The 19,562-nt window shown below is 38.2% G+C and overlaps 1 protein-coding gene across 4 annotated transcripts; it reads left to right on the top strand.

Annotated features, from left to right (window-relative positions):
* The first annotated feature begins 898 nt into the window (after nt 1-898).
* dnajc5ga (DnaJ (Hsp40) homolog, subfamily C, member 5 gamma a) lies at nt 899-18,785 on the top strand. 4 transcript variants are annotated; one of them, XM_033648755.2, is made up of 7 exons: nt 899-1,061; nt 10,199-10,326; nt 11,815-12,028; nt 12,693-12,849; nt 15,219-15,400; nt 16,187-16,230; nt 16,947-18,785. In XM_033648755.2, the coding sequence occupies exons 2-5, from the start codon at nt 10,208-10,210 to the stop codon at nt 15,395-15,397; spliced, it is 669 nt and encodes a 222-aa protein (XP_033504646.1). In that variant the 5' UTR covers nt 899-1,061; nt 10,199-10,207; the 3' UTR covers nt 15,398-15,400; nt 16,187-16,230; nt 16,947-18,785. The 4 variants fall into 4 exon arrangements, with proteins under 4 accessions (XP_033504646.1, XP_033504645.1, XP_033504648.1 ...); XM_033648754.2 differs by having other exon boundaries at nt 16,187-16,226; nt 16,947-17,487; XM_033648757.2 differs by lacking the exon at nt 15,219-15,400 and having other exon boundaries at nt 16,947-17,553.
* The last annotated feature ends 777 nt before the right edge of the window (nt 18,786-19,562 follow it).

Raw genomic sequence — 19,562 nt, 5'->3', positions numbered from 1 at the left:
TGGTGGCATGTGAGAAATCCTTAACCAAGAAATGGCTGACAAAAAGAAATGCCTAGTATTGATTAATGGATTGACTTGGTTTATGATATCTATGTAATGGAGAGATTGACTTTCAGTTTGAGAACCCAGAATTACATTTTTATTGAGAACTGGACAAAGTGGTTGACATATATAATATCTTCATGTCACAGATGTTTATACTGCTTCTTTAAACCAATAAAAAGATCATTACAAAAAAAGAAATCACCATTTTAATGCAAATTTACATGGATGGAAAAAGAGCAGTCAAATAGTCACAGCATGAGATGATAAAAAAAAGTGGGGTTCCAATAAATGCTACATTCAAGAACTGTCAGAAAACTCTAAATTCAACCTAACTCGTAGGGGTGCGGGAATGACTCAGCAAAGTTTTAAATATTAAAGCAAGATAAAACCACAAGTGTAAACAAATGTAAAGTTTGGCTCCTGTGGGAGCTGCTGAGATGTCTACAGATGCACCTCGTGGATATAAGTTCCCTGAATGTTGTGGTATTGTCTGTCATCCTATGGAAATAATGCGCGTTTCTGTTTTCAGCTTTGTTTATCTTAAGTTCATGTTGCTGTTTGCACATTCACAGGTTAATTTCCTGTTGAAAGTATTGAGATTTGCAGCTTTTTGATGAATACCTCACAGTGCTAACAACACTCTGGATTCCCCCTCTGTTCATATGTATCCTTCAGCTGCAGCATTTCTGCTCTCTGATGATTAATTTCTGGAATATATAAGAATTTGATTAATTATTGGCTTCATGCGCTTGAAAGGTGGAATTCGGAGGAAACCTTGAAAGCAGCATCCTATCCGTCTTCGTTTCCTGGAAGGAGGAATCAGCCAATAACAGCGCATGTCCTCTTGCAGACAGGACCATACACGAAGGGGCGACCCGGCGGCCACAGCAACGGGCTATCACTCCTCTACCACCGGACTGATATGAGCCTTTAGTTGGGAGTTAAGACTATAAACCGGATGCCTCTATGATCCAGCTAACCTTACAGCGAGATTCACAGTGTTCAGTTTGCACAAGGTAAGGCATTTCGGCAGCACTACATCAGCTAGCATGAGGTTAGCTAGCCGTGGGTAGCTGTCATGGTCACGTACGCCAAAGTCCATTCAAAAATCTGTCAATTTAAGGTTGGCTTGCTTCTCAATAAAGGCAGCATAACTTGAGCAAAGTGACACTATAAAACTGATTTTCTAAACATATAATAAGACGTTAGGGTGCACTTTTAGTTTGTACGTGTATTAAAACGCAATTAAAACGTATTTTAACAAGTGTAACACTTGCAAAATAAGAGGGCGGTGGCAGCGATTAACGTTAGTTGTGAAAGACTGCTATTGAGGATTTGTACTTCTGTTGAAACAATGGCTCCATATATGCTCCATATACGCCGAATAGTAGCTTATGCGGGTATAACCTCTGCCCAGATTTTACAGTGTCTATATTTCACATGCAGGTGAGGAAACATTAAATTGCTTGAATATTAAATGGAGTTTGGTCTATCTTTGTCTTCACGCGACAGCGGTGTCGGGGCTACCTCTGGCTAGCAGGTAGCCTAATATAACGGGCCACGACCACTGACATTTTTATACATTTATTAATAAAGTCTTGCCTTAAAATAAAACACCTTTAGTGGTGAACTGTGTCATGTATCGTGTAACAGTTAGTTTAGCAAACAGCTAGCTACCTGACAACACCGGGGCCAGCATGACAGTTTATTTGGCTGATAAAGACAGCCAGAGAGGAATAACTTCTGACAGGACAAGGAGAAATAAGTGTCCATAAGTGTAAACTGCCGAAATGTTCCCTGTTACATTTATTCATGAATGGCAGGGTGTAACATAGAAAGTAGTTCTCCATGTGCAGGGAGATTAGCAAAGGATTAGGGCTCCACAAGGACAAACAGACGACAATCACGCGGCATTACTTCTTCCGTTATACCGGACCGTCATCCTAAAACAACAGCCCCCTGTTCTCCCACACCATAACAACTTTATCAAGTCACCTGTCTGTGAAGTTATGCTTTTATTTAGTTAGTTTTTAGACAAAGGTTCTTCGGTGATGTCATACGTTAACTGGTAAAATTTAAGGAAAACCACAATATTGTCCCAGCAGTGAGCAACACCTGACTTCAGCAGTCAGGTCTTTTACTTAAAGGGTAACTTTGATTTTTTTTTCCCCAACCTGGACCCCTTTCCCCGCAGTTTTATGTCAAAGTGACCAAGGGAACATAAGTTTTAAGTATTTTAAACTGGTCCAGTAGTGAGCCAAGGGGCTGCAGCCAGCAGCTGCAAAACAGGCTGCAATGTAATCACATAGGGCAGTTGTGCACCCTGAATTTCCGTCCACTTAAAGTGCTTGTTTTTGCCACTGACAGGCTCAAATTGTTATTGAAAGTGTCTGACAACCTTATGGAGAGGATCCCTACAGAGATAGACCAATTTGTGTAACCAGAAACAACTGCGAAATCATTATTGTTAAATGCACCAGACTCCATTTAAATAAAGAGTAATTTTATGATTGTAAAACACACTTTTTTCAAGGTTGACAGAAACAAAATTCAGCTCACAAAAGCCATCTTGGTTTGCCTTTTTACTTTACCAACGAACACCAGCTCTGGTTTGCTTGAAAACACTCAGCTACAGTGCTTTCAGACCTAGATTTCACTCACCTTGGTCTGAATCATTTCGTTACAAAGTTGCATAATTGCCTAGAGTTGGTTTGTATTCTCACGGCAGCATTTATAAGCAGGCCTGATAAAATGCCTTGTGCGAGAAAGCTGCTCTTGATTGGTCAGAATTTCCATGCGGGAAAAATCCAGGAAGTAAGCAAAACGCTGAAGAAGAGTACACTTGCAAGATAAATGTGACACTTTCTAATGTCACAATGGAGGGACAACTACGCAGGTTGATTTTAGCACTGGTCATCGTGGACTATATTGCTGTCATTGTTCATTTTAGTCAGACCATACAGTTTGAAAACGAGGCGCGGCTCCAAATAGAAAACAATGTTTTGATGCATTGGATGTGCTGAATGTGCACATACTGGACCAATTTCAAAAACTGTAGTTTGTAAAAGTAAAAGTCATGCATTCAAAATTTTACTGAATTAAGCGTTAAAGTATTAGCATCAAAATATACTGAAAGTACCAAATGTAAAAGTACTCACTATGCAGAATGGCCCTCAGGATCATGTATATTGTATTATTGGATTATAATTATTGATGCATTAATATGTGAGCATCACTAATGTTGCAGCAGATAAAGCTTGGGCTAAGTCCAACTATTATATGTATACTGCTGGCTAGCTTAATCCTTAAAAATGCATCATGATTTATTTGAACAAAAAATTGCACTTTAGGACAGTACTTGAGTAAATTTATTTAGTTACTTTCCACCACTGCTAGCCAGAATCAGGTTCCTCTGTCGCTGGTTCTATGAGTACATTTAAGTAATGACCTAATTATGGAAATCAAGACTTATTTGCCCTCTCATGATGCTCTGTTTCCCAGCCTGTGCCGCCACCAATATGTTTTGTCTATCAGATTATTAAGGTTATAAATGGCACCGTTACCATGCTACAAATTCAAAGTTGGTTACCTTATTCTCACCAGAGGGAATAAAATAAAATGGCCCTGTAAGTCAGAGGTCCAATTAAGGAGGTTGGGAATGTTTCCTGACATGACATCAAATCAAGTCCCCGGCCCATATATTGTACGGCATCTAATGTTATATCCATGTCGTACAGTTATACGTTTTATCTTCAGCTTGGCATGTTTAAAAGTTATCAGCATACTGACACATTGGCGTGAAATGGTTCGACTTTGTGTCTCTGATGTTGTAATCAACCAGAAGCTTTCACGGCAGACAGCTCTTCCCACACATTAGCAGACTGAGTGTAAGGAGATCCTGAGTGCTGTGTTTCTTGCTTTTGACTCACCACCTTTGACCCTAAACAGATGCAGCATCACAGTCAGAGTCATAATTGGGGTTAGAGTCTGGTAGTGAGGCAGGCGGGATTTGCACACAGCCAGAAAGTGAAGTCTGCCTTGGAGGCTCAACTCTGTACATCGCCACCATAGTGCATATGTACCCGTTTATTTGTTTTACAACTTCTGAGCAAGCACTGGTATTTCTTTGTTTGACTCGGCTTGTGTGACTCAATAAGAAATCCACTGATTTGCCAAACATCTTAAATAAAGTACAGCCTTTGTGACTGTACAGTACTTGTAACCTTTTTATAATACACATCTGATACAGTTCTCAGTGTGGTTCGTAACAGACATAACATATTATGTACGCAACATGAGTGGGAAAAGATGTAGAGAGAATAATTATGGATGATTAGCCAGTGCAACCTTTTTATCATATTCTCACTGATCAAAACTGGATTTTTCAAACTGGGAGTTGGGGAAAATTCGATATATATTAGCTGATAATATTTAAAAAGTACCTTTTTAAAGAATTGGGATTAAGATACATACTAAGGAGGACATTTCACAATTGAAAAATGAACTTGTAAACACCTTAATGACCTCAAATATGTATTCGACATTACTGTGCTGCAATTTCATGTTACTTATCTGCCCAACATATGCACTAATTCCAATTCTACAGTAATCTATTTGTCTAGCTATACATCTCAATGTATATATATATTCTCACAGTGGTGGTCGACATGTTTCAGTCATGTATTTGACTTGTGTTGGTCTCAACTCACTCCGCTACTTATCTTTTGTAAGACACATAAAATGTTTAATCGTCATTTATATTTACATACAATACATATGTTATATGTATTTTTTAATATTTTGAGTAATAGGCATATTGCTTGTTTTCTCTTTCTCTGCACTCTTTGAATTTAATGTTGAAGCTCCTCACACTAATGCTCATACTTCCTTTCATATTGGACAGTTTGGCCTTTAAATATAATGTTTGTTTGGGTACAGCATACAGTCATCATCAAATCTGATTATCCAGCAATATTTAAACATCTCTGGCAGTGCTTTTTTGTATGAATTTTGGCGTGCTTGGCCTTGGCTGTTGTGATTACATAGTTAACATGTCACACTTCAACAAGCTACTGTTATTTTTAACAATAAAGGGAGTTATTTTAAGAGTAACAGTGTTAGAGTCTATCTTAAGAGTTACTGTCTTCACTGGGAGAGACTTATCTTAATGTTGCCCTCAGCCCTCACATGATAATTCCCACTGGTGGGTTTTGACAAACGCTGCTGCCTCAGGCAATAAAACATCTTGATAAGCTGACACAAAAACAGGACTCTAGTTTCTTTAATGTCCTGTTCTAATAATAGCCCCTTAAAAATGGTGATTTAACTTCTTCTAAAAGTTGTTTTCTGTCTGTGCTCACAAATTGATTTTTCTGCTTGATGGATATTGGTTTGGAAATACCCTATAATATATTTATCTACAGTCATGCCATTGCTTTCAGGGTTTTTAATAGCAATTCCGCTAAACTGGCTAAATGTTTCGTCTTCTAAGCAGTTCTCTTAGTTGTCATGATCATATTATCTATTATAGGACTAAAGTGATGTTGAAAAAATATCTTGTCAAGTGTCTTTTAGTCAATATTTGTGACTGCTGTTCCTCTTTGCTATGGCAGTTTTTCTGTTTTCAAACATTTGTGAGACGTTATCCTTCGCCACATTTGGGTCGTGTGTGATTGCGTAAGCTTAAAACATTTTTTAATCTATATAACTACAAAACAAACCAATTTATTTCTATTAAGAACATACCAATTTATATATCAGTTATACTACTGCAAACCTGACTGCGTTTTTGTTACATGCATGTGTGTACTATCCCTCTCTCATTTTCTGCTTTTATCTCTCAGCTGACAGGCTTTCAGCCAAAAAAAAATCATGCTAAATAGTGGCTAAAGTTAGATAAATATCTGCACTTCATAAATCTTGGAGAACAAAAGAGTCACAGTTAAATATCTGGAAAGGAAGACAAAAGACTCCTTTGTGTGTCTCTCTTTCTCCCTGTCTCTAGTTTTAGTGGCTGGTTTTCTATTGTGCTTCGTTTTCATACCGTCAGTCCTCTTACCGTGATAAATGGACACTATTTGCATACATACAGGGCAGTTTTTTAAAAGTCTGCACCACAACAACCGCAGTTTGCTAATTAACCTAATAGACCTGGCTCAGTGATGCTTCATCGATCGCTCCAGTATGAGCTGCAGGGTGGCAGATAGAGCAGTGCAGATTCTGTCACCTGATGGTCTTAACGGTTTATAGCTAAGGCCTCTTCTATGGACCTGCTCTCTCCTGACAGAGCGCCACCCGGTTTGTGCAGCATGTTTGGAAAATTTTGGAGTATTTACATCAGCTTTCTTGGCTTCAGTGGATACGCCATCTGGGCCCGCAGTGTGTCCATCGTGGAGAAAAATATTGGCCTTTTTTATCTCGTGTTTGCAGGGTTTATTCTCGTCAAGAGACTGGCCGGATTTTCTGAGTCCTGTGCACTTTCTGCGGCAAACACAGTCCACAGCACACACATGCTTTTGTTATCATAGGAGATTATTTTCTCCATTAATCAATTAATCGTTTGGTCTTTAAAATGTATGAAAAGCAGTGAAAAATATGATATTAGTGATATAATTTAAGGCAAGGAAAAGCAGCTAGTCCTTACATTTGAGAAGCTGGAAGCAACAAATGTTTGGAGGTTTTAAAAAATCACTAACTGGTTATCAACTAAAGAGGTGTGCCCTAACTGAGGGCAATGTGTAATTTTTCTCCAGTAGTCCTATCTGGCAGAAATAGTGTTTCTACCCATTCATTTTATTTATTTATGTATTTTTTTTTTGTTAAAAGGATTTTATTCCAAAGTTCTTCTTCCATACCAAAAACATTAGTACATTGAATTTTTTAACTCTATTTCCAACACATTTTTTTTTTATTATTGAAATATTTCTGTTGCTTTTTGTAAATATTCTGTTTCATTTTTTCTCAGCTAAATTCTCAACATAATTCCCCAATGGAGAACACCATGATGGCGTAGCTACAGACCTTGCAACCCTCTGTGTGAATGTTGAACACTGTTGCTGCCATCTCAAAAAATTGGCAAGAACATAATAAAACAGTGCAGACTAACTGCACCATCTTTTTAAAATTACACATGCATGTAAGCAGTGTGAAGCCTAATATTTCATTTTCACAAAAGAAGGCTCTTCACTTAATCAGATGAGAGACAATAGAAGCAAAGCTGCTTTGTGTTACAGCAGTGAAACACTTTTTTTTTTCTCATTCAAAGCATTACCATAAAGCACAAAAGGGACTGAGGATCTGACCACCAGTGAACATTAGGAAATGTTTTTCCAAGACATGTCCTCAGGTGGGGGATCTTGTTTTAGCAAATTAAAAATAGTTTGGATTTGATCAAAGTGAAGTACTGTTTGTGTGTGACTGCTGAGACTACAACAAAGAATGTGTGTTCTATGTGAACACTCTTCGAAGTTGTGAACATGTTTCACACTTAATTGTTAGTATTTTATAGACTAAAATTAGTTAGCTCAGTCCATAACCCATGCCATCCTCTTTGAATCCAGCTGCAGTCTTCTTTGATGAACATTATCTCCATCTATATACTGGTTTTGGAGTGTACAGCCAATAAAAGCAGGAGCATTTTGCCAGGATCAATGCTGTTATTCTACTTTTTTCTCTCTCTTAATAACATGAATATGTGAGTTTACACTTTGACGAAGGGAGCAGATGACTTTATAGTGGTTAGCTGAAATACCAAACGCTTTGTTCACACAGCCCCTAGCATTAGCTGGGGATTTGTAATAATTGCAAAGGTCATCTGAGTTTTTAATCCTGTGCAAATCTGCCCACTTTGTAATATCTAAAGCAAAAAATCCAGAGGGAATTGCCTAGCATATGTCAGGAAACATGTCTGGTAATATCAGCTCTGTTTAAACACAAATCTAATGTGTTATTTATCTCTATATTTATATTTATTTACTTTTAAGGCTTTTCTTCCTGTGTTAGAGTCAAGTGGAGGCTGCAGTTGAAATGTTTAATGAAAGTGAAATGTTTTATTTAAAGCAGCCTGCACAGCATGATTACCTCTGTCTGTCTGTCTGTCTGTCTGTCTGTCTGTCTGTCTGTTTGTCTGCCCTCTTTCCATCCTGTACGGTATCAAACACAGTATATAGATCTGTTGTTTAGTTTGTTGTGGTATGTGTGTGTATGTGTGTGCGCAGGGCTGTGTAGCCCCAGTGTGACCAGGACATTGGCCCTCTCTGACATGGACTCGGACGAGTAATCTGTAAGATCAGCAAAATGTAATCTTCTTTAGTCAACGACCCGGACAGCATTATTTGTGTGGCTGAGTAAGAGTTTGTGTGTGTGTGTGTGTGTGTACAGTTGCCATAGTTTAATACAGGCCAATGGCAGCCCTCAAACATTTTGTGCCACCCCGAGCGTGACATGAAATGCACACAATATATTAACCATTCGAGGCCCATTTCAATACTTTAGTTTTCAGTAGCTTACACTTAGTACACTACTCAGCTGCTGCATCAACAACAAGCATCTGTCAGGTTAGGAACTTGTAGAAAGCTACTAGTTGCTTGCGAGTGTCGCTGGAATAACTTTCTGTCATCAATCCTAGTGCTGTGAGCTACAGTTAGTGACTTCACTGGACAACTCAGCAGTTCAATATGAAAGTGAGATGAAAAAGGTATTTCATTTTCTGTGTGAACTTTCCCTGTGCAGCTCTCAATCATATGCTGACTCCCTAAATTGGCACAAAGTCATCAAAACTTTAAAGAACCCCTGGTTTAATTGAAATTGGGAATAACATGGAAATATAAGGGTTTATCATATGCAGATAGAAACAAAGATAAGCAGACATGTTTGTAAAACAATTTAGTTTAAGTCAGCTTTCATTAGATTAGTTGAAAAAAACATTTCATATGAAGTAATTTTCCCCTCAGCCCTCGCAGGAATTCTCTATGGACTTTTTTTTTTTTCCAAAAGATGAACATGCATTTTTTATTTTTTTTTAACGAACCAAAAACAAAAAAATCAAATTTTGCTATTGATAAATCCATTTACACAAATGAGAACAAGCTTTATGTCTACCTGCTCAAAGGCAAAAGCATTATGTTTTCTCACATCCTAACAGCTGACATTTCCTTCGTTGTCACTTGAAAAACAAACAACAAAAGAAAAACAAAAGAAAATGTATCAGCAAGTTTTGATAACAGATTATTTGTTAAAGTTTGCTGCTTTTCCGGTTTTGTATAATTTTATGCTGAATATGTTTGAGAAAAACAGACATTGTTTATTGAGAAAACATGTAGCCTTCAGCTTTTGACTTTGGAGAAACTTTTCTTTTTTTAAATTTAGTAGACAGAAAGATGAATAAAATCAATGGTAAAGCATAATCAACAGATAATAAATACATGGAAATGACTGGACAGATTACAGTCAAGGCTACTGCTCGACTGACAGTTTATTTACAGTGTGAGTTGTTCCATCACTGCTTGTGATTGTCTTACACTCAGTGTGTCAGAGTTACTGACAGTACCTATAAAATGACAACTTTATTAAGTAGCTGTTTTATATTTCGGCTGCAGAGTTTCCTATGATGCACTGAGCGATGCTTTTGTTTTTTTGTAAAGAAAACATCTTTGACAAAGCACTTAGCTTACTTGTAGGGGCTGGTTGCACCACTCCAACAACACTTAACAACTTACTGTAGGCTCATTAGAAGCCCTTTCTACGACTGCAGTGCAGTTGGTTTATATGGGAATTAACACAATAACCTTGGTCTTCGTTAACAGAGGATAGGACAGGAAGAAGTCCACCTCATTTCTTACAGAGATGTGTTCAGCTCTTGTTGCTCTGACTGTTTCTGGCTAACCTCAACTTTGGGGAAAAGGTTGTGTTATGATGTAATTATAACTGTTGTAGGAGATGAAATTTCTTATTTATTTAATGGTAATATTAATAGTAATATCTGACACAGGTAAGTCTTTAAGTGCTGTTTAGAATACACAGAGGATGAAGGAGGAGCACATGTATCGCTGCTGTAATATTTGATCTCCAATCCCTTAAGTGACATTCAATAACATGTCACCATCTTTAAATATTTTTTGTGATATGTGATATTTTTTTCCTGCTATATGACCAGAGGTAAGCCATGGCTGAACCGAACCCCTCCCGCCCCCAAAGGAAGATGTCCACCGCTGGGGAGAGTGTGTACAAGGTGCTAGGGCTGGAGAAAGGAGCGACAGCTGAGGACATCAAGAAAGCATACAGGTAAGCAGTCTGAGCATGCAGTAATCTTAATTATTGCTCCAATTACGACGTCTCTTCAGAGAGGATTAGTTTCTCCGGAGAAGGCAGGCTAACCACATTGTCATTATTACTTTAGGCATTTCCTAAATCCTTTGCTTAAATTTATGTAATCCTGTTCCTGATTGTGTCGGCAAATTCCCCCTCATTAGTGGTGCGATTTCTCAGAGACATTCCTCCACCAGTCATATTGCTAAAGAGCATATTTCTGTCTGTGCAGGTGGAGACAAGCTAACATGAAGCATATGTTCATGAGCAACTAATGATTGTTTTTAAATAATCTATCAAAGTGGGTTTAATTGGGAAATTTAAAGTAGTCTATAAAGTGTCAAAAAGTGGTTAATATGTCCATTAACAGTTCCCAGAATCCAAAGCTGCTATACATTTACTTTTAACCAACAGTGTCAAACCTAATAGCATGACATTTACACTGATATTAAATAGAGAAAAACAGCAAACCTTTATGTTTAAATAAAACCTGAATCAGCAAATGTTTGACATTATTGATTAATGAAAGTTAAGTCATTCATCAGTTATCAGAAGCATACTTTGGGCTGCACATGTTGATTAATATGTGGACTGTTTCCTAAATTAATCAGACTATTTCATAAATTGTCCAAAATGCCTTTGAAAATTTCCTGAAGCTCATTTCACCCAACAGTTCACAAACCTTCAGGTTACTGTCACATAAAACAAACCAAAAAAAGCAGCAAGAAGAAAGAGAATAATCTCTTTTAGTCATTTTCAAGCCAAAAAAAGACAATTATGATCAATTTATTGTTTGAAAAAAAAAAAAAAGTTAGTCAATTTATTAATTAACAAATCATTTTACTTCTGTTCTGTCCCTATATTTATTTTATTTTATTTTGATTTATTTTATTTTATTTTATTTTATTTTATATAGATCACACCACTCTCACTACTACTTTACTTCTATTCTTATTTTAGTTTGATATATTTATTTATAATTTTTTTTACTTTACACATTTTCACTCATTCTTGTGTTTGTGCTGCTGCAAAAACCAAATTCCTTCTCTTACCTCATCCTAATTTTGATATTGATGAATTGTCTGGCAATTGGCCTGATTGATTACACAATTATTTTTTTCAGTTCAACATTAACATTGTAACTTTAATTTATTTATTGTTAATTTATTTTTAATGTATTACAGTATGGTTGCCAGTGTAATCTGATGACCTTGACATCAAGTGTTTTAATCTGGTGGAGGAACCTTGTTTGTTTGTTTTTGTTTTTTAGTCAAATACTCTCCTTTTAATAGACCATAAAAATGACTGATTATAAACTATCCATCCATTAATAAACTGAAGATAGAAGAATCCTTAAATAAATAAAATCTCAACCTGAGCCTTCCTTCCTTTACTCAAACACTTTTCCTCTGCCTCACTTTGCATCATTTGATTTCCTGTGTGCTCTTCTTTTTCTCCTGTCAGGAAACTAGCGTTGAAGTACCACCCAGATAAGAACCCAGACAACCCGGAGGCAGCGGAGAAGTTTAAGGAGATTAACAACGCCAACTCTATTTTAAATGATGAGACCAAGAGGAAGATCTATGACGAGTATGGCTCCATGGGCCTTTACGTGTCGGAACAGTTCGGAGAGGAGAGCGTCAAATATTACTTCCTCATGTCTAAGTGGTGGTTTAAGGTTTGTGCTCTGCCTTGTTTACAGTCTATACTGATTGTAAAGTTGTTACTTGTGCATAAATAAGCGACAGTGTGTGCTACATTTAACTATTTTTTAAGCTGCTACTGTAATATTGAGACTGTTGTTGGCTCACTGTGATGCAGATTTTGAAAGAAGGGATTATTTGCACAGCATTAATGCTTTCACATACATGTGGTTAACATAATAGCACTAACACCCATGTAATCTAGTGCAATAAGCCACCAATAAATACTACCTTTTTACTGTTTATAATGTGTCAGATACTGTCGTTCAGCAAGAGTTTTATGGTATTTTGTACATTCTTTTCCTCTAAAAATTTCACTAAATTATGAAGTGAAAAATATCCATGGCAAACTTTTCATGACTCTTTGAATTTGAAACTAGGATTCCTAGGTTTATTTTCTGCCTTATCCCATGTGAGAACCTTATATTACTGTTATAAATCAAGATTATAAAGTACCTTCTGCATTTTTGTCCTCATACATCTCACACACATGCATGAATCCTAGATATGCCAGGACAGTTTCCTGTACAAAACTGTATTTCTAACCTGATTTAGAGGATTAGATTAATTGTCATCCCAACATTCTAATAAATCCCCATGTTTGCTCTCATATAGCTTAAATTGTGTTTCCCCCTGCAGGGTCTGGTCCTGTGCTGCACGATGTTCACCTGCTGCTGCTGTTGCTGCTGCTGTTGTTTCTGCTGCGGGAAGTGTAAACCACCCGACGATGACGAAAACTACCAGTATGTCGACCCCGAAGACCTGGAGGCCCAAATCAAAGCGGAGCAGGATGGAGGTGAGAGGGAGTTTCACATGGTTACAGTGGTGGCGGAAAGTAACTAAGCGCATTTACTTAAGTACCATACTCAAGTACAAATTTGAAGTCCCTGCACTTTACTTGAGTATTTCCAGTTTGTGCAGCTTTACACTTCCACTCCACCACATCTCAGAGGCAACGATTGTATTTTCTGCTCCACTACATTTATCTGACGGCTTTAGTTACTGTACAGATTACATTTTTTTCAGATGTGTTGATTTTAAATGTTTGTGATAAACTGGAGGATGAAGTGTTCCTTTATGTGTTGAGAAAATTCTACTACTTCTTGGATCAGCTGGAAAATGCATCGTCACAAAGCTGAAAACAAGGCTGTTTTTCTGACACCATGAAAAGTTGACTTTTTAGAGATACGTGGTTCTCACAGGACAGCCAGGCTACAAACATATGATGATGATGATGCTGTAGATTAAACTACACAACAATATATAAAGGAGTTAAAATAAGCACAACCTTAAACATCTACAGCAGTAAAATGCAACATACACCTTAATGCAGCAGCAATATTAATCCAAAAATATCAGCTGTAACAGTAAAACACTGACTGAGGAAACATTTTACTGCACATTAAATACTTTTACTTTGTATAATTTAACTACATTTTATGATAGTACTCACATACTTTTACTTAAGTAATGTTTTGAATGCAGGAATACTCCTTCCACTTTCTCTTAGTTTTAGGCTCTCAGGTCTTGACGACACTGATGTTGTAAATATTCTTCTTTCTGGATTGTTGTTGGTTTGTTTTGTTTGTTTTTATATGTTGATGCACACTATCGCATCATTTTGCTTTGTGATTGATGACTGTACATCCAGGACACAGTACACGCTCCATTAACCACTGTGCATTTGTTGTAGTGTACATTATATGTGACTATAAATAACGACATTGTCCAGATTTATTAAATTTCAGACTTTATGTTATGTGAATTAATGTGCTCAGGTGTAATTTGCGACTTTGTTCCTTGACAAACGTACACGTAGTAAACATTTGCATGTAATTAAGAAATTATTTCTCACTGTAATAATGGTCACTGTTGAACTCTGTTGTTCCGAAGTTACCAGTAGTGTTAAAACATGCAATGTGAAGAAAAGTGAAGAATGTGAAGCATCACTTCTCTAACAGACAGGCAGTAACACAGTGTCTGCAACAAACAAAAGAAGGGAAAGAAAGAGGTTGTTACTTTTATCGCATTGTATCTACCCTGGGTAAAACTGCCCTTTGTAGCACTGTTTAGAAAACAACCCTGTGAACTCAACAGATTATGGAAAAGGTCTGACTAAAACAGTTATTTCAGTTAAGCTGTCTTGCTGCTGCTACAACTGGGATTTAGTGTACCAAAAAAAAGTCAAACATTTCAGTCCTGGAGATCCCTGATGTTGCTGCAGCCCAAGTAACGAACGGAAAATGTTATGCTCCTGACTGTCAAAATGATGAGTACTATTAATAATCTTGGTCTTTCATAACTCAGCTTCTTCTTTTGTTTGGGCACTTGATGGAGTCTGGAGTGAGAGGTGGATAGCTTTAGACTTGTCTGTTGTTGTTGGACTTGTTCTTCTATCCTTGTTTGTTTATTGAGAACTTTGGTGTTTCTAGCAAGAAAAATACACATTTATTTTCCCTGGATTAAAAAAATGTGTCACAATGTAGCCGACAATGTCAAAATCTTTGAGCGCTATGTTAAAGAACAGAAGCATTTTGGACACATTGCAAGACTCGTGCACATCTGTCACAGTTTTTGATTTAGGAAGTGATATACTGAGGCAATTTTTGCAGGTGGTCTTCATTGACAAAAAAAAATAAAACATAAGACATAAAACAAGATGAAATAATTAAGATTATTACAAATACCTTCAGCTAAGAAAAGATGCATATAAAACCTACCTATTCATTTAGTAGAGTACACAGTGATGTAATAGAATGCAAAGCAAAATACTACATCAAGTTGTTTAAGGTGGCGCAAGCAGCATGAGAATAAAGGACGTGTCAAACACAGACATGATGGTTGACTGTACAGTCATTTTCCTGTCATCAAGACAGACACATGTTTTATTCCAATACAAGAACCCATTTTATTTTTAGTTTCTGTGCCAGTCGCTCCACATGCTGTTATTTCTTCTTTGAGAAGCTGCATATTGTCACCATAAATCCAGTAATATCACAGCAACTTGACTAACTTCACATCTATTAATGTTGAAACAGCATCTGTAAGAAGATCTGTGTTGAGAGTAATGCTGTAACCAACCCTAAATGCTTCCTGTAACTTGACCCATGAATTTACCATCCTCTCACGCTGTAGGATTCGTGTTTTCATGCTCCAATCTCACAGGTTACACAGTAATCATAGGCCAGCCCAAATCTGATCTGGGTCCAGAAAACCCAGAAGGCCAGAGTCAGCCCATCCCCCTGCCAATGCCCATGCCTCCACCTCCTGAGCCCCACTCGCCGACAGCGGGCAGTCCAGCGGGGGAAGAAAACCCCGGAGAGACCCTGCCAGAGTCGAAATGACTCGTAAGAGCCGCCTCGTCTGAATTATGTGTCACGTCGTCGTTGTCTTTCATCCTTGGTGTTGCTCGTCCGTGTTTGTCAGCTGGCTGTGTGTGGCTCATCACTGATTCCTCACTCACTCATAACCAAACCACTCGTGCTGTCCGTTAACCACTGTACTGCACCATCCATCACATCACTGGAGTCCTCTTTACCTGCATGTTATTTCTATATGCTTGTTGTCAGTGTTAGATTAAACTGTACTGTTTGCTTCAATTGCTGCCAGAAAATAAGCACGGCTGGATTAATTACTGTAGCTTCAGCCTGTTTATGCTGTACTGTTATGTGTATTGTAACTATTAATTGTACTGCTTGTGTTAGATCATTTAATGGTATATTTTTTTCTCAGCGTTCATCATGTAGAGATAAACCTGAAGAAGTTATATCGGTGTTACAGTTGGCAGATATTCCTTCAGAATTAAGTTTCTTCGCACTGCATGTCCACTTGAAGTTTATCACAGAAAGGTTTTTTAATATGCATCTGTCTGCATAACCAAACTGTTTTAAACAGCAGTTTAAAACCTCAATCAGATGTGTTTATCAGAAATCATCAGAATTTTCAGTTTTTATTTTGCTTGAATTTGAAACTGTAGAGGTTTTGAAACTAGCTTTCCAAAACCTGCAGATAACCTGTATGATGAAAGTGATTCTGTCCGACTGGGTTTAAAGATAATCAGAGTAGAAATTTGATTTGCTGTAATGGAGTGTTTGATATAAGGGTGACGTGGGTACCTTCCTCTCCTCCCGCAGGAAAGTGACGGTGCGGGTGAGCCTCAACCAGCGGAAGCAGGTAGGTACGTTTTTTTTTTAATCATCCATATGCAGAGAAAAGCATCACACAGGTAGAAGAAGCTCATAGGGCTGTACCGATTAGTTGGCAGCTTCATCCATAAAATTGACAGTCAAATCCTGTGCAGCTTTTTGGGTTATACCATTAAGTTTTAGACAAAGATAGGCTACTCTAGTATCATGCTATTTGTAGAATAAGATTCCAGGGGTGGCTGTGTAGCATTTTTTCCAACTCGTGTGATCCTAACATTTTCAACATCTCCAGATTGTTGTACAGTTCAAAAGTCAAAATATATTTTTAAAAAATGTATACAAAAACATTGTGAATTTCAGATATGATTACATCCAGCAAAATATTCTGCATCAATCCATATTTGTTGCCATCTAGCCTTTCAAAAACAACCGTTGTTCCCTCAGGTTCATGCATCAAAGGGAGGCATGCACCTGTATCAATGCGGCGACGACTAACGACATCTAACTACCAAAAATTACATTTATTCATTTAAGAAAGTTGATTTTATATAAAATACTAACTCATTTAATTCGATTAAATGTAAAGTATTTTGTTTGTGGATTTTTTTTTCTTTTTTGTAGGGTGTAATACAAAAAAATAACATTTGGTACAGCCCAAGAAGCTCATTTTTGCAAAGCTTTATGTGCTAACTAATGGATACAGCCACTGTTGAATCTCAGTTTGACACCCACCTCTCTCCCTCTTCAGCCTTTCGAGCCCCTACTATGATCCAGCCACATTCGACTGCTGCCAGAGATCAACCAGCCCAAAGCCACCAGCCGGCCCAGGCCCACACCTCGACCCTGAACCCTCAGCCCACCTGATCTACCCCCTGGACAACACCTGTGAGGTGGGAACTTAAAGGCTCCTGGCCCCCTCCATTGAACCCAAGTTATGGAGGAGTGTTTGTGCAAATTAAACCACTCGCTGGGCTCTAATAGTGCTGAGACCTTCACTGAAAAATTCGAGTCCTCTTTCTCCTTCCAGCTTGCCACATACTTTAGCCTAGCCTGGGCTCGATGTGATCTTGCCATGGATTCAGTCATCCATGGCTTGGCAACGTGCCTGGACTCCTCACCAATCTGTTCTTGTCATCCCATTACAACCTGTAAGGATGTGACACTGGGCTAGAAGATGGCAAAAACACGGGGACTTAAGGGCAAAAACATCATGGAAGAGTGATCCTCTATCTATCTATCTATCTGCTGTCCAGACCAAGACTGGAATTATCTCTGTCCCAACCTCTGCTCATGTCTCCCTCCATTTTGGACTCCATTTGCAACCAACAGGAGCACTTTTTTTTTTAACATTTCTCCCCCTTTAACTTCCTTTGGAGTTGTCCTCCAAAATGAACAGTGGTTTTTTGTTTTTTTTTTGGTAAAAGAACTCTAGTATGAAATTGGATGACATGTACACATCATCAGAAGCCAGCAGCAGGACGGTGTGTGTGGAGGACCTTATTGTTTCCTCTTCCTTCAGTCGCATTCAGCTCCATGTTGCATTGACACCCTCTGTTGATCATCCTTTCAAACAAGCTCTTCACACCAAGTGCAGTGGTTAAAAAATATTCCTCTGTCAAAGACTGCAGGACTAATAGTTGCTTTTCTCATGATGGCACGGATGTGACGAGGGGGAACTGAAGAGACGTGACGCTGCAGAAGTGACTGCGTGACTGAAAGATTATGTCTTTGTTGTTAAATGTCTGAGCCAAAACCTGGAGCTGAAAATTTAGAGCATGGATCAGGAGTAGAGTCGAGGCTTTCCTCCCCAGAGTGCATGTATTTTTTTTTCCAGATGCATGCCCCCGCCCCCACTGTACAGCACTGGAATACAGCCCACAGCCCAGACCACAAAACATGGAAGAACTGCCTGTTCTCATACCTGACAGATGTGCAAACTCTGGTTACACACACACTATACACTTGTACCAGCCCATATGTCATTGTGTGCCACCCTTGGCTAAACAATACAAGCCCCAGTGTAATCTATTGACTAAAATGGACAACAACAGATGCCATACCATGGGAAAGAACCACAGCATTTAAGTTTTAAAATCATTTTTATTTAATTTTGTGTCGCCAGATCGCTGCGCTTCATCTTGTGTTGCAGTCAGACTACTTGGTAGACCAAAGCCAACAGCTCCATGTAGCCAGCCAACCCATGATAAAACTCTGGTTTCTGAAAATGCTGTCTGCTCCTTAAACCACAGCTCAGTTTGTCAAACTTGTATATGCATTTGGGTCTATGCACCATGTGAAAGCGGGTCAGTTGCCATTTCAAATGGTTACCTTTTTCTTCTCCTTCTTCCTCTTCTTTAAACCACAGTTCAGGGTGTACATCTTTTATTTTACCTCTTCCAGAAGAAAAAGTTACTTGATTATCAGTAAACTCAGGTCCAGATTCACTAAGACTGCATCGCAAGGGCAATCATCCGATTTCATTGCACCTGTTACTTGAGTGCATTTTCAGCTTTCATTTAAGTCACATCATGTTCTGTAGATTCATTTGTGTCCCTTGGAAAAAGAGCACTGAGCGAACAATCAGCCCTCCTGTACTGCAAATTTCAGGCACTCTTCTTTTAGTGGAAGGACTAATCCATTAAGTCGTGCATCTCTGCACCATAAACCTCCGTTTCTGTCTTGAGTTTCCAGGATATAAAACCTTTTCCCCACTGCTTCCTGATTTGATAGAGACAGTAATGTGCCTTGAACAATAATTGGAGCAGTGACCGAACAGACAACTCTTACTGCAGCATTTTTCAAGGGAGTATTTCAAAGCTGTGTGTGACTTGTTCAGCACGGCATCGCTTGTAAATATATAATGGGAAAACATGATCAGATATACATACAGGTACATGATTCTTCAGTGATTAGCATGCTAATTTTGGTCATTTATTATTGCTCTACCTGTGCAAACCTTTAGTGAATCTGGATCACTGTTGCAGGTTTTTTGAGATGATCCTGACTTTAGCAAAACGATTTATACACTTGGACACATTCACTCACTTTCACTTTCATTTGACTTTTTCCCTTTGGATTTTGGTCTAGTTAGAAAGGAGCATCCAACCGTCAATCACAGCTACTTTTTTCCAGAGCAGTGTTGTCTGCATGCTCAGCGTTAGCGCTGCAAGTCATTTTCTTGATTTGTCGCTTTGTCTATATAATGTCCAAAAACTGTGAATAATGGCCATCACAGATTCCCACAGCCCCAAAATGACGCCATTAAATGTGAGTTTATGTCCAACAAATGCTCAAAATGCAAACAGATTTAGTTCAGTATCATGTAAGACGGAGAAAAGCAGCAAATCGGCATACTGTAGAGGCT

This window comes from Epinephelus lanceolatus, chromosome 13, assembly GCF_041903045.1.
Source record: "Epinephelus lanceolatus isolate andai-2023 chromosome 13, ASM4190304v1, whole genome shotgun sequence".
NCBI classification, from domain to species: domain Eukaryota; kingdom Metazoa; phylum Chordata; class Actinopteri; order Perciformes; family Serranidae; genus Epinephelus; species Epinephelus lanceolatus.
Note: the sequence above shows the minus strand (reverse complement) of the source record. Positions and strands in the feature narration are given on the sequence as shown.